Below are 13751 nucleotides of genomic sequence, written 5' to 3'. Positions count from 1 at the left end.
ATATATTCATATACAGGTATAACATAGCTATACCAAAATACACTCAGTTTTCTTTTCGAGATTCCAAGCAGGTATACAAGAGAAAGTCTCGCCACAATCGACTGTTGTTTACATTAGTTGTTCATCGGCTATTGTGACTGAAAGCTGGGGAAGGGGAACGGCGGGAGCGGGGCCGCAGCCACATTACATGGGTCATGAGGACTAAGGAGAACGTATGGATCTTTCGTAAAATTTTATGATCTTGTTTATATATATATAGGCAAACTCTCTGAGACTGATGGCTTTGTATTGGGAAAAGTAACAGAGTTGACAAGAGTGTGTGACTGCTTGTCAGATTGATTGATAAAAAGGCGGTGTACCCTACCCGCACTAAGTGGGGAATCGACACGAGAGAAAGAGCTTCAACTACACTAACTGGGGAGCTCCTCTTATGACTATTGTGGGGCTGCTCAGGGCAAATTACACCAACAGACACCTTTGACGACGACAAAATACGACATACTTGCAATTGAATCGAGAAAACTATCAGTTCTGAGGTACGTGGTAATAGCATTGGGAAACAAAGTTTTTAATTTTTATTCGACGATCCAGGTTAACATTGACGTCCAGGTTTGAGACACCCGACGTCATGCACGACATTGTCCATCTGCCCAATGGGCATACTCTGACTGTCACACCCGTCTTTGGTGGCTTCTTTTTCCGAGCCAATGCTTTGAAGACGCATCATTCCGTCTTTCCGCCCGGCTGGACGCTCAATTTGAGTACCGAGGCAGAATCTACTGAAGGGGAAGCAGCAGGCGCAAATGGAGCTGCCGACGGTGAGTATCATGTCTCAGACGCATATACTTTTGCCCAAAATTTCTTGTCATTTGATTAATTATCTATTTTCTAACCATTGAGATAATCCAGACAAGCAAAATCACCGTTTCACGAAGCCGACTCTTCGCAATGACAGCATCTTCATCTCCTCCATCTCCAGTCCCAGTAGCAGGGATTTCCGCCCAGCGACATCCCCGACGCGTGAGATTGCCATGATGCTCTGGGCCTCGCTCTACTGGTACTTTCACCAGCCCGAACCGGACACACATATGACAACGTCCACATCGGCCAAGACTCCCGGGGCTGGCAAGCCCAAGGGCGACTGGCGCGTTCAAGTCAAGCGCCAGGGAATCCTAAAGGGACGCAACCTGCTCCAAAAGCTCGAGCGCATGGGTCTTGTCTCCAGCGAGGACACGAGCGTTGGCGTTGAGCTCGATGAAAAGCACAGCGAAGCGTGGAATGACATGTTCACTTCCCGCCGCACCTTCTGGCAACTCGACCCTCGGATTTTCCTCTTCACCCTCCCTCCCCGCGGGCCAGCCCCATCATCCTCGCCGTTTTCTTCATCTGGCACCGTAACTCCCGCCAGTGAGCAGCCTACCTCGCCGACCGCACAAGGAGGCCAGATTTCCCGCGCGGATCTGCACGCCGAGCGCGTCTCGCAGGGCCTCTGGTCACCTTGGCCTCCTGGTCCCGGACCTTTTGCATCCGGCAGCCATTTACCAACCTACTACCCGCCTCCGCCATTGCAATTCACCTTTTCCAACGGCGTCCAGCACCCGGTCCGCCCTAAACCTCCGCGACAAGGCGAAACGTTCTACACCCGCTACGTTCCCAGCTTGGGCCAATGTCTCTCTTTCCGCGTCGCGTCATTGCCGGCCAAGGGCGCCAAGCCCTTTCACTGCGGCGGAACCGGAGGTGTACCCGACGCCGACGCCAGCAACAACGGCTCAACCATTGGCACGCAGGCGAACCCGTACATCTCCACCCCCACCGGCCCCGTGTCAGATGTCGACTTGCTGCATAAATGGATGAACGACCCGCGTGTCGCGCATTTCTGGGGCGAGCAGGGCCCGATTGAGCACCAGGAGGAATTCCTCCGAAACAATCTCAAGAGCCGTCATAGCTTCCCCGTGATTGGATGCTGGGACGGCAAGCCCTTTGGATATTTTGAAATCTACTGGGTCAAAGAGGACCGTCTAGGCCGGTACCTCGGCGACGGTGCGGATTATTGGGATCGCGGATTCCACTGTCTGATTGGCGAGAATGAATTCCGTGGACCGCACCGTGTTCAAGTCTGGTTGTCGGCTCTCGTGCATCATTGCTTGGTGGCCGATCAGCGGACCCAGACTGTTATGTTAGAGCCCAGAGTTGATAATCAAAAGTAAGGGTTTTTCCTGTTTCCTCGTTTCCCCTACAATCTCATCCAAGCTGTCCCATTCCGACGTTCTGCCCCAATCTTATTTCACATTTTACAAGGCAAAGCAGCTAATGGACCGCAGACTCATCAATTACCTCCAAGACGTCGGCTTCTACAAGGAAAAGGAGATTGCGTTCCCGCATAAACAAGCCGCCGTCATGAAGATTAAGCGTGAAGCTTTTGAAGCTCCGGCCTTGTAGCTGACCATAGCGCCATTTTTACGTTTTTCACTTTTCCCAATTTACTCTCCAGCTATCCGGGTCTTTGGGCATTTGAAGCTTTGACCCTATGACTCTTTTGTCTTGTAAATGTTAAATGGCAAATGATATACATGTAGATATTTTCCTTGGATATTTTAACGTCAATTGCGCAGCGCAGCGTTGCGAAGTGTTTGGATGTAGCATTATATCTTATCGAAATAGCATCTTTCTTTCTTTCTCTTGTTGTTGTTGTTGTTGTTGTTGTTGTTGCTGCTGCTGCGGCTGCTGACGTAGTCGTCATCATCGTCGTCGTCGTCGTGAAAAAGTTCTTCTCTACAGCCCACTATATCCCATCCTTTTAAAAAAAATACAGCTTGTAGCTAACAGACCCAAGGTACTTTGTAGTTACATATCGAACTCGAGTAGACATTTTTCGGTCTTCTTGTAGTTGTGACAGGATCTAGTACTAGATTGATAGAGTCCTACAGTATCTGCATGAGATTATCCTGCTAAAGGGTGGAAATGAGTATCGGGAAGGGCAATTTTGATGTATATAATTGCATAAATTAGAGAGCTTTAGTAGCCAGTTTAAATTGCATATCAATTCACGCATTTCAAATCCTAATCAGGAAATGCAGTGGGCTAAACCCGTTTAGGTAGTACCAATGCCCCCCAGTTGCAACACATTATAGCATTAGAATAGGCTTCATTTTATTAACATAGGGATGATAAATAATCATTCGAGCAACAGAGCAGTAAAAAACATCATTAAGATTAATTTTCAAAAATTGAAATATCATTTCAAATTGCAATCCTTGCACCTTCCTATTTTGGACATGCTAGCCTGATTTGGAATTGAAATGCAATTTGAAATGGCTGCTAAAGCTCTCTATTGATGAATGAATTATATAAAAGTTGATGATCGTTGCTTTTGGGGGAGGCGTACATGTCAGAACAGATCTGCATACAATATTACTATATGAGGTGTTAGCGCTCGTACCCTTGCTGCCAAAACTTCTGATACCCACTTCCGTATTGTAATAACGAATCATTCTCAGGTACTTTGTAGATTCCTCATCATCTATTGCTTATCATATCACAGACCTCCCTATCCTCTCTCGCTATAAGTAATCACTTCACCAGATTCCTCATCATCTTTTGGTAATCATACACCAGACTTTCTTCATCCCTATTGCCACAAAGTAATCTTTTTGCACGATGCCTCGTCATCTTTTGCGAATCATACGGCAGACTTCCTTTGAGTCCAGCTCGACTTCTTGGGGAGATAAATATGCGGCCCCTCGCCCTGGATATTGTCCTCATTACAATCGCATCATAACAACATCTTTCCTCAGTCCCTAGCAGACATCCATCCAAACAATTACCTCTTTTTAATCGTCTCGTCTCGACCGATTACCTCGCTCTCAAAATGTCTCTCACTACCGAGCTCCAAAACACCTACAACGGTTTCCACGAAACCGCGCCCAAGGAAGTGTCTGATATCTTCAAGAACACGACTGCCGACTTCAAGGCCTCGTATGATTCTTCCAAGGCGATCCAGCCCGGTGCAACCTTCCCCAAGTTCCAGTTGAGCGATGCCACCGGCAAGCAGGTCTCCCTGGACGACCTCCTCGCAAAGGGCGCCATCCTTATTTCCTTCTACCGCGGAGAATGGTGCCCGTTCTGCAACCTCGAACTGCGCGCCCTGCAGAAGCACTTGGACGAGTTCCACGCCAAGGGTGTCACCCTGGTCGCTGTGTCTCCCGAGCTCCCTGATCAGTCCTTGTCCACCAGCGAGAAGCTGTCGTTGAAGTACCCCGTTCTTTCTGACGTCGACAACAAGCTGGCGAAGCAGCTTGGAATCTTGTTTGCTCAGCCCGAGTCCGTTGGAAAGGTCTTTGAGAGCTTCGGCATGGACTGGAAGAAGATGTACGGCAACAACAGCCTGGAGGTTCCCGTTCCTGCTACCTTCCTCGTCGACAAGAAGGGAATCTTGCGCAACTCCTTCATCGACGCCGAGTACCAAAACCGCCTCGACCCCGAGACTGCCCTCAAGTGGGTTGACAGCTTGTAAACGCAGAGTTTGCAATACTTTTATTACTACGATCAGCATGAATGTACCGAGTTTTTCTTTTTCTTTTTCTTTTTTTTTTTTTGGTCAATGCACGCATTTGCATTTGAAAGCGTTTCAACTTGTTTTGTTCCGACTGGCCTTGTAGCTAGATGCATTGTACATTTAAAAAATCTATCTAGATAAATCTACCGGTCTTTGCCTTTGCTTGCCCTATTACCATGTAGCCGTGATCCATGACCGTGTTTGTTTTGCACCATGCTTTGTGAGCCATTGGGGAGCATCTATTTCTAGAGCTGCATGTGGGAATCACAATTTAGTGTAAAGTTTTTCTCGACAAGGATTATTTCCGTGCCTGACAAGTTTGCACCTAGATATTTTTTAAAAATAAGTACTCTAGCAGCTTCGTCTACAAGTAAGGCTCTGAGTTGGTTACCGTGGCCCGGGGAGGCATCGGTGACTGCATGGGCCATGCCCCGAGATGAGCACTGCTACAGAGTATATCGGACTCATCCGCTTGGCTTGTGGGGCGGAGCACGGGGATACAGTAGAGATTGGGGGACTGTTCGATAAGCAGTCAGGTCAGAGGTGCAGTTTCCTTGCCCGTTGCCCCTTGCCCTCTGGTTCATACAAAAAGGTGCATTATCTGATGCAGACCTGGTTAGACAGGCCTCAGGCCTTAAGCTGGAGTTTGCAGTGAGCTGGCACGAGGTCATAAAGAACAGCTCGAATAATGCCTTCTCTCCATCATCTCAATACCGAGGGGCTCTTTTTATTTCTTTATCTTACGGTTTAATCAAATTTCATCGCAGTCACAAAGTCTTTCTAATTCCAATCTCAAATGCCGGGAGCTCCTTGGCAGGCAAGTCGACCCAATCGGCCTAGGCCTGATGGGGCTGACATGGCGCGCGAGTCCTCTGGCCCCCCGGAACAAGCATTTGCCACCATTGCAGGCCGCCTTGGCCAGCGGCTTGTACGTGCATTGCTCTAGTACACCTACGGTCTACCATTACTACTGTAGGCAACTGCTAGAATGGTAGTAAGCTCTACAGCCCTCCTGACTATAATCGTCTGGTACTGCTTAAACACTACTTCAAACAGTATCTCAAGAATGTTAACAAGGTAGTCCTTAAAACGGGGAGCTAGACCAGATTGACGCTGTCCGGAAGAACTTTATCCCGACCGGCGAGCGCTACCCTCCTATCTTCCAGTACCGACACCTAAGGAAGTTTTGTCTTGGTTGCTGCATGAGTAACAAGTATCATTTATCCAATTGATTCTACCATGTTAAAGGACCGACTGTAATTACTAAATTGGTATCTTAACAAAAACTTGCCCAAATGCAGTCTAATGAAATGCCAGGATTGGGCAATTGTGGCAACAAAATCACAAAAATGAAACTAATTCGGCTTTTGGCCCGGTGGGCCCTGACCAAGAGGGCCCTGTCCCTGCCCTTGAGCTTGCATCTTGGCAACCTTTTTGACATTTTTCCATTCCATTGCCAATGACCCAATCACGGAGACACAGGTGGCGACCAGGGCAACCTTGAAGGCATCAGTCAGCGCGTGATTGTACACATGCAGCAGGCTGTCAAGGTCCTGGCTTGGCACAGTGGCTTGCAAATCTGTTGCTCCCGTGTTTACAACCGTGCCTGGGTCCAATCCAGGTACGTCCTTGACCACCCCTTTGACAAGTCGACTGGCAAAAAGGTTCTCGCCAACAGAGATGAAGACTGAGCCGCCAAGGCTCTGGGCAAAGAACATGAGGGATGCGCCAGTGGGAAAGTCCATGCGCGAAAGCACAGTCTGGGCAGCAAGCCCGGGTTGTTGCATGCCTGTAATTTCATCAGTCTAGCTTGAGCAAAAGAATTGCCGGGACAGTAGTCTCACCCATTCCACAGCCAATGCCCCAGAGCGCCTGATAGCCAATCCACTTGGGATGTCGAGTATCGACTTGAAACGTAGTGATGAGCGCTGCGCCAATGGACATGAGGACGGTGCTCGCAATCATAAAAGGCGTATAGTATCCAATGCGTGTGATGATGAAACCGCTCGACAGGGAGGCGATCGTCATGCCAATGACAAGGGGAAGATTCATGATGCCCGACTTGACGGCGCTGACATTCTTAATGGCCTGGAACCAGATGGGCAAAAAGTAGATGAGCACCATCTGAGCTGCGCCCGTGCAAAACGAGAAGAAGAATCCAGCTGCAATGCTGCGTTGCATAATGATGCGCGGTGGCACGGTGGCCGTATCCTTTTTCCAGACCTGGACTGCAACAAAGGCAAGGATGAGAACTCCAAACACGACCAATAACGCAATGATTCGTCCATTGCTCCACGCATAGGTCGAACCGCCCCATTGCAATGCCAGCAAAAGACAGATGATGGCGGGCAAGAAGAAAAGGGTGCCAACGGGATCCATCTTGTTGATTTGCTCTCGGAACGACGCTCCTTGGTTCTTTGGCGGCGGCAGATGCAGGATCAGGATGATGACCACAATCGCTGCCCCTCCAATTGGCAAATTGATATAGAAGCACCATCGCCATGAGACATTGTCCGTGAGCGCACCCCCCAGGAGAGGGCCTACCACCGAGGCAATTCCAAAAACGGCACCCACGAGGCCCGTATAGATGGGTCGCTTCTGCAAGGGAACGGTGTGGAACATGATGATGATGTTGCCCCCAAAAACCCCGGATGCACCTAGACCGGCCAGCGCACGCCCCACAATCACAGCAGTCGAATTGGGCGCAGCGCCACAAACGGCTGAACCAACTTCAAAGATGACAATGGCGACGATGAAAACCAGCTTCGGGGGGTAAAACGTGTAGATGCGGCCATAGAGGAGCTGAAAGGAACAGAAGGTGAGCAGGTAGGCACTTCCGTACCAGCCCACATCGTCCAAGTTGTGAAAGTGATCAGTGATGCGCGGGATAGCCGTCGCGATAATTGTCCGATCCTGCCCGTGTTAGCACGTGTCCAAGTACCGTGTGAGCCCTCTAGTAGGTAGGTAGGTAGGTAGGTAGGTAGGTAGGTAGGTAGGTTGAATGTACCAGAGCCACGAGAAAACCAGCCAGGTAGACTGCAATAATAATGGCTGCAAACTTCCAGCCGGTCGGATAATTCATGGGGCCCGGCGGACCTCCTGGAGGACCGCCCGGAGGTCCACCTGTGCTTGGCTTCTGCACCGATTCTGGCGGTTGGCGATTCGAACTTTCATCGTGGGCCGAGTGTGGCGCCGAAGCCGGCCAAGGCTCATCGTCTCTCTTCTCCAACGTCCCATTGTCCGACAGGTGGTCGCCTTCGGCAACAGCGCTCGTGTCCTTGGTTGGGGTGTTTTCGGCCATGTTGAGGAGGAACAACCAGGAACCAGATCAAAGGAGCGACAGCACAGGATGTGCAGAGTAGAAGAAAGAAAGAATTAAAAAAATATAAAAAAATTCAACAACGAAGAGCAAAGCTAAAGAAGGATAGTGGTGAGATGGCCAAAAGGGATACTCTATGGTGAAGCATGGTGAAGCATCGGAGCACGACGAGGCCGATGGAGGGCGAGGGGGAAACAGTGACGACGACGTCTGGGTCCAAAAGGGGCAATTCCCTGGCGATTCCCTGGCGATTCCCTGGCCACTGCCCAAAGAGATCAGTCAGGGTGGCCAATACCTACGATATACCAGAGCCAACGGCATGTTGAGTACTCTGTGAAGACTCTGTGAAGCCTCTGTGAAGCCTCTGTGAAGCCTCCATGTCGGACCCGAACGAGGCGTCGGCCCCGAGAGCCCTGCAGCCAATCATCATCGCCAGCGGGCATGTGGAGCCCCTTTTGCCGCCAACTCACCGTCAACACCAGAACAAGCTTTGACGGCTCCACCACATGTACGGCATTCGTCCCGAAAAGATGGAGATCGACGGCAAGCATCCCGCATCGTCCGTCCCGTACGGAGTAATGGGGGTCAATGCTCCCTCGATTCGGCTCCTCACGTGACCTCACCTGCTCCTCCCCCTGGACTGAACCTCCACTTCTATGATGCCGGCACAAACTCGCGATGGGTTGATATATTTCAGCTGAACCCCAGCGTCCGGGTAGCCGGCATTCGGCTTCGCAGAATCCCCGAGCTCTCACCGAATTCCGAATATGATCAACGACGAATGGCACTGGAAAGTGGCCGTCATGGCAATATTGGCTCCACCCAGATATGATGGCATTGGTTGAGCCAAAGAGAGGTCCTGTATTTCCGCACGCCATGGGCGTGGGCATGCAGATGCTCGTCTTCTGTTGTTGTGTACTTATAGCATTTCTAGGCCGGCTGGCTGATGGTCGTGGGAGCAGCAGAGTTTAGAGAGCAGCGTCTTTCGTTATTCATCACCGTTTCTGCTACAATCGCCACTCCTTTCTTCATAGCTCGAATTTCATCATGTCCTTTCTTTTACGCTTCTTCCTATTTGCAGTGACACTATTCTGCACCAGGGGTTCATTTGTCAGTGGAGCCTATGTGAGGGAAACGCTGGTGCTCACGGAAGAAGTTGGTGCCCCCAATGGCCAACCGCGGGACATGATTATGATCAATGGGCAAATGCCTGGACCCCAATTGATTTTTGACGAGAATGACGATGTCGAGGTCAGCTTTAACCTTGGAAATGAGCCTTGCGAAGCCGGGCTAATCGCGTCGTGTGCAGATTACGGTACAAAACAACATGCCCCAAAACGCCACCATCCACTGGCATGGTCTGTTGTATGCTATGCTGCCTCGCGTTTCCCGAATACAATCTAATACCATGGCAGACAGAAGGGCACACCTTGGTCTGATGGCGTGCCTGGGCTGTCACAAAAGCCGATCGAGCCCGGGCAGAGCTTCATCTACCGGTTCAAAGCGTATCCTCCCGGGCAATACTGGTAATTTTTCCCTAGCCATTTTAACCCCAGCCGATACTGACTGTGTACAGGTATCACTCACACTCTCGATCCACGCTGTTGGATGGCCTGCACGGAGCATTGTTCATTCGGTATAGCACCATGTCCACAGCTACACCTTGTCGGTACCCTAACACATTGCAGTCACAAGCCCGACGCCCCAGCACCATGGTCGTTGATCAGCAAAGAACCCGACGACATTGCCGCCATGAGCAATGCAGCCAGTAGTCCTCACATTCTCGTACTATCCGACTGGGATCAGTATACATCAACCGAGTACATGAAGGCTAACGAAGACAGCCGCGTTCAAATCTTGTACATCTCCCCTCTGAGTAATTTTTATGTCTTGCAAGCTACTCACTTCTTCTTCTTCTTCTTCTTCTTCTTTCTACAGCTGCGTTGATAGCATCCTCATCAATGGCAAAGGAAGCGTCAACTGCCCCGGGCAGCCCTATATAACATCCATTCAATCTGCCTTTATGAATGCCAGTTGGCCAAACACGACCGTCTCTGACAAGGGGTAAATTCCCCTTCTCCACCTCCTCTCCAGCCACCCTAACTATTATTCAGCTGCTTCCCCTTTGTCCCCAAGACCCAAGGCCCCTGGCTTGACCAAGCCGACCTCTCCCGCATCCCACCGCGTCTGCAAGAAGGCTGTGTGCCCTCAAACGGCACCCACGAAGTCATCGAAGTAGACCCGGCCGATAAATGGGCGAGCATCAACTTTGTCAGCGCGTCCACGTTCAAAGTCATCTCCGCCGCCATTGATGCACACGAATTCTACGTCTACGAGGTCGACGGGCAATACATTGAGCCACAGCGCGTCGACACCATTCTCGCCTTTGCCGGCGAGCGCTACTCGGTCATGATCAAACTCGACAAGGACCCGGCAGACTACCCCATCCGCCTCCCTGACGGCGGTTTCACCCAAATCATCTACTCCTCGGCCACCCTGCGCTACAAGTCCAATTCTTCGTCTACTAATTCCCCTCCTTCCCCTGACCTGCCCCCTGGTTCCTCCCATTCTCCCAATTTCCCCCCTGATTCCACCCCTTCCCTCAACGCTTCTACTGCTCGCACTCCTTCCTCCAGCGTCCCCAAGCTTGCCTACAACGGCGACTACCTCAACAACGCCACCGTCCTCGACGTGCTCAACATGCCCCCCTTTCCGTCCACGATAACGCCGTCCCTGACCTCGGACGCCATGCATTTGCTTGACCTTGGCAAAGCCAACTCGAGCTGGCGCTTCACCATGAGCGGCAAAGCCCTCTACATTCAAGACCGCGACGCCTACACGCCGCTCCTCTACAACCCGTCCTTGCCCGATGCTTTCGACCCGGAACTTGTCATTCGCACACAAAACGGGACCTGGGTCGACCTCGTTTTGCAAGTCGGCTGGGACCCGCGCTGGCCCAACGACTTCCCGCACGCCGCCCACAAGCACTCGAACAAGTTCTGGCAGATTGGCGTCGGCGCCGGCATCTGGAACTACAGTTCCGTTGACGAAGCCATCAAGGCCAACGCGTCCAATTTCAATCTTGTCAACCCGCCCTATCGCGATACCTTTATGACCGCGTTTGGCGGGCCCAATTGGCGAGTCCTGCGATATCAAGTGATGAACCCCGGCGCGTGGCTGTTTCATTGTCATTTGGAAGAGCATTTGGCCTCGGGCATGGCCGTTGCCATTCTTGACGGGGTCGATGCCTGGCCCGAGATTCCAGCAGAGTATGGGGTTGACCAGAAGGGGCATATGCCGCTGTGACATGGTGGTCATTATCGTTTACAAGTATGAGTACTCTTGAATGAGTGAACAATGGTAGCTGGTTTTCAGGTCATTGATACAACTCAACTTTTTGATTAGAGACTCTGACCAGAACCTAAATTGTCTAGTATTAAGATTTATAGATTTCTAAAAAGTTGATGTCATTTAACTTGGGAGAATGTACTGCCTCCTTTCGCATTGAGGCATGTAGCTCAATTATATAAGGAGTCAAGATGGTCCCGGAATCTCAATTCTTTTAACATCACCGTGCTATGAATACTATCCTATGACTACTATGCTATGAAACATGCTCCGCAGGCGAGGCCGTGGAGAATAGTCAATACTATATAAGAGTCCGGACTAACCCCTCAGACTACCCTCTCAATAGGAACGATCCGATCGCCTGAGTAGATCAAGCGCCAAGCGCCCAGCGCCCAGGAATCTCACGTTCAACTTGTTAGGGTATATAGATTATGTCGGTAGCTAGATTGCCAATCAAGCTTCATCTCTCCTCCATCTCGTATACGTGCCAGTCTTACATAATGCCTACGCTTTAATTGTTTTTTTTTTTTTTTTTTTTCTCTTTCCTTTTTGGATTCTTCGTTATGATTCCCCTTGACGACCGTGACTCGACCGTAACTCCGACAGATATGATCCCTCGTATTATGTAGGCGAAAATCGCGAATCCCACTGTGTATTGCCGTGTGTAGCTGTGGTATTTGTGTCGACCATTGACCGCACCGTTGACGTTGACCGTTGATCGTTGACATAGACTGTTGACAGGGACTGCTGACCATACCATAGACCGTAGACTCCGATCATCATCTCATTATAGCCCGTTGCTTTTTCTGGCTTGTGATCCCCCTAGGATTGCATCTGCATGTGTATCTGCGTTTTTCCAGCTGAATTTAACTCGCGATTATTGGTAATGTGATGTATAAAGTCCAAGTATTCAGTATGGCCCAGTCCAGTGTAGTCGCGTGTACTTCACCGGATACAGCCTTCTAGACTCTGGTCGTGAGAGCTCAGCTAAATGTCTCGTTTGCACAGTCGTCAGTCGTCAGTCGTTAGTCGTCGCGTCTGAGTGCTAGTTCCCTCGATTCGTTTCGTCGTTGTAGCCGGTTGGGCATCACTTCGCTCAACCAAACGCCTCCCTTCGTTCAACCAAACGTCTCACTTTAGTCAAATAGAGGTCTCACACGTTCGACCAGCCTCACTGCGTCGCCTAAGACAAGGCGAAGCGACTCTTGGCTCTCAACTTCGCACCAAAGATGTACAGCGCAAAAATACCCCCCACGCAGACACACGTGAGGCCGGCCAGCAGACTAACGCCGGCCCCGACGCCGAGATTGATATACATGGGTCTCGAGAACAGGACGGCGCCTGCTGCGAGAGCGGACCGCAAAAAGTCGTTTCCCGCAAACAGAGACGCAGCGTAGGGTAAGTAGCTGAGCGGAATGTATATGAACACGCACTGGAACACGATGAAGACGCCAAAGGAGTAGATGGTGATGCCGATAATCGGGGCGATCCAGTGCACCGAGGGGCGGGCGGTCCAGCCTGGGCTTGTTAGCGGGTATTGATACAGACAGACGCGAAAAAGAATGCAGAGAGACGTAAAGAATGCACCGAAGAGGGGTAAATAATCGAGGATAAAAAAGCCCATCGAAGAGGGGTAGAATGTGGGAGGGGAAAGAATCCTGAGACAACAGACGGGAGGTAGAAAAATAGGGAAACAGTAGCAAACATGGAAACAAAAAAAGGACTCACCAAACATGAACAATCCAACGGGCAAAAAGAAAGCGGCATACAAGGCCGGCACGAGTCGCTTCTCAGGCGCTTGGAGCCCCTTTGCTTTAATCTCCGGCTCGACCCACCAGTACAGATAAACAAAATATGCCATGACGGCGAGTGAGACCGAGACGGTAATTGACAAGAAGGCGAGCCCCTGCTCTCCCAAGTTGAAATTGTACATGACGGGGAACACGAGCGGGAAGACCTCGAAGAAGGAGTAGTAAATGGCGTAGACAAGACTAGTGTAAAAATCCGCAAAGGCAATGGCCGGGTCGAGCGCGGCAATCTGGAGCGGCTTCCACAGCGAGTCAATCACCACGTCGTGCACTTTGGTGTTGCCTTGATCGATCTCGGACTGGGATTTCAGGCGTGAGTCCCCCGTGAGTTTCCGCAGGCGACGGGCCCGGCGCAGGAGAATGTTGGGCGTAGATGTCTCGGGCAGGGCGACGAATAAGAGGATAAAGATGGGTCCAGAGAGCCAGAGGATTTCCCAGAGTGACCAGCGCCAACTTGCAGAACGTTAGTAGACTGAACGACAGGGAGGGAGAGAGGGGAAGGAGCGGACGAGCAGAAAGGGTAATGATGGGATAAAAATGAGAAATATTAAGAGATTATACGTACTTTTCAGCGGCAACACTGAATCCAGCAATGACGGGACCAAGTGCGGGTCCGCAAGTTGCTGCGGAGACCCAAAAACATAGCATATATGGGAGTTTGAGAATATTAAACTGCTCGAGTCAGCGGTTCAATCTATGGTAAGAGGTAAAAGGGGGGGGG

The 13751-nt window shown here is 50.6% G+C and overlaps 5 protein-coding genes across 5 annotated transcripts in view; 3 read left to right on the top strand and 2 right to left on the bottom strand.

Moving 5' to 3' along the window:
* Nucleotides 1-167: 167 nt before the first annotated feature.
* L228DRAFT_48342 (siderophore biosynthesis protein-like protein) lies at nucleotides 168-2349 on the top strand. The gene is made up of 3 exons (XM_018336629.1): nucleotides 168-212; nucleotides 299-818; nucleotides 910-2349. The coding sequence occupies exons 2-3, from the start codon at nucleotides 629-631 to the stop codon at nucleotides 2205-2207; spliced, it is 1488 nt and encodes a 495-aa protein (XP_018184754.1). The 5' UTR covers nucleotides 168-212; nucleotides 299-628; the 3' UTR covers nucleotides 2208-2349.
* A 1187-nt stretch (nucleotides 2350-3536) lies between these two features.
* Nucleotides 3537-4708, top strand: L228DRAFT_251303 (AhpC-TSA-domain-containing protein). Its single transcript, XM_018333526.1, has one exon. The coding sequence runs from the start codon at nucleotides 3869-3871 to the stop codon at nucleotides 4511-4513; it is 645 nt and encodes a 214-aa protein (XP_018184753.1). The 5' UTR covers nucleotides 3537-3868; the 3' UTR covers nucleotides 4514-4708.
* Nucleotides 4709-5910: 1202 nt separating this feature from the next.
* Nucleotides 5911-7637, bottom strand: L228DRAFT_215391 (major facilitator superfamily protein; the record flags this gene model as incomplete). The annotated part of the gene is made up of 3 exons (XM_018330078.1): nucleotides 5911-6344; nucleotides 6400-7468; nucleotides 7563-7637. 3 exons carry the CDS (start codon nucleotides 7635-7637, stop codon nucleotides 5911-5913), a joined length of 1578 nt encoding a protein of 525 aa, XP_018184752.1.
* Nucleotides 7638-8921: 1284 nt separating this feature from the next.
* L228DRAFT_254481 (multicopper oxidase) lies at nucleotides 8922-11180 on the top strand (the record flags this gene model as incomplete). Its single annotated transcript, XM_018333834.1, has 8 exons — nucleotides 8922-9125; nucleotides 9184-9258; nucleotides 9294-9400; nucleotides 9451-9510; nucleotides 9563-9733; nucleotides 9813-9938; nucleotides 9989-10393; nucleotides 10511-11180. 8 exons carry the CDS (start codon nucleotides 8922-8924, stop codon nucleotides 11178-11180), a joined length of 1818 nt encoding a protein of 605 aa, XP_018184751.1.
* A 1225-nt stretch (nucleotides 11181-12405) lies between these two features.
* L228DRAFT_215343 (benomyl/methotrexate resistance protein) overlaps nucleotides 12406-13751 on the bottom strand; it is a gene marked incomplete at both ends in the record, with an annotated part of 2493 nt that continues 1147 nt past the window's right edge. The window contains 3 exons of the mRNA XM_018330076.1: nucleotides 12406-12740; nucleotides 12951-13483; nucleotides 13596-13702. Coding sequence (XP_018184750.1) covers nucleotides 12406-12740; nucleotides 12951-13483; nucleotides 13596-13702 — 975 coding nt within the window. The remainder of the gene's footprint in view (nucleotides 12741-12950; nucleotides 13484-13595; nucleotides 13703-13751) is intronic.

The sequence above is a fragment of the Xylona heveae genome (assembly GCF_001619985.1).
Source record: "Xylona heveae TC161 unplaced genomic scaffold L228scaffold_14, whole genome shotgun sequence".
Taxonomy (NCBI): Eukaryota; Fungi; Ascomycota; class Xylonomycetes; order Xylonales; family Xylonaceae; genus Xylona; species Xylona heveae.
The sequence above is the reverse complement of the archived record's forward strand: the minus strand, read 5'-3'. Positions and strand labels throughout refer to the sequence as shown.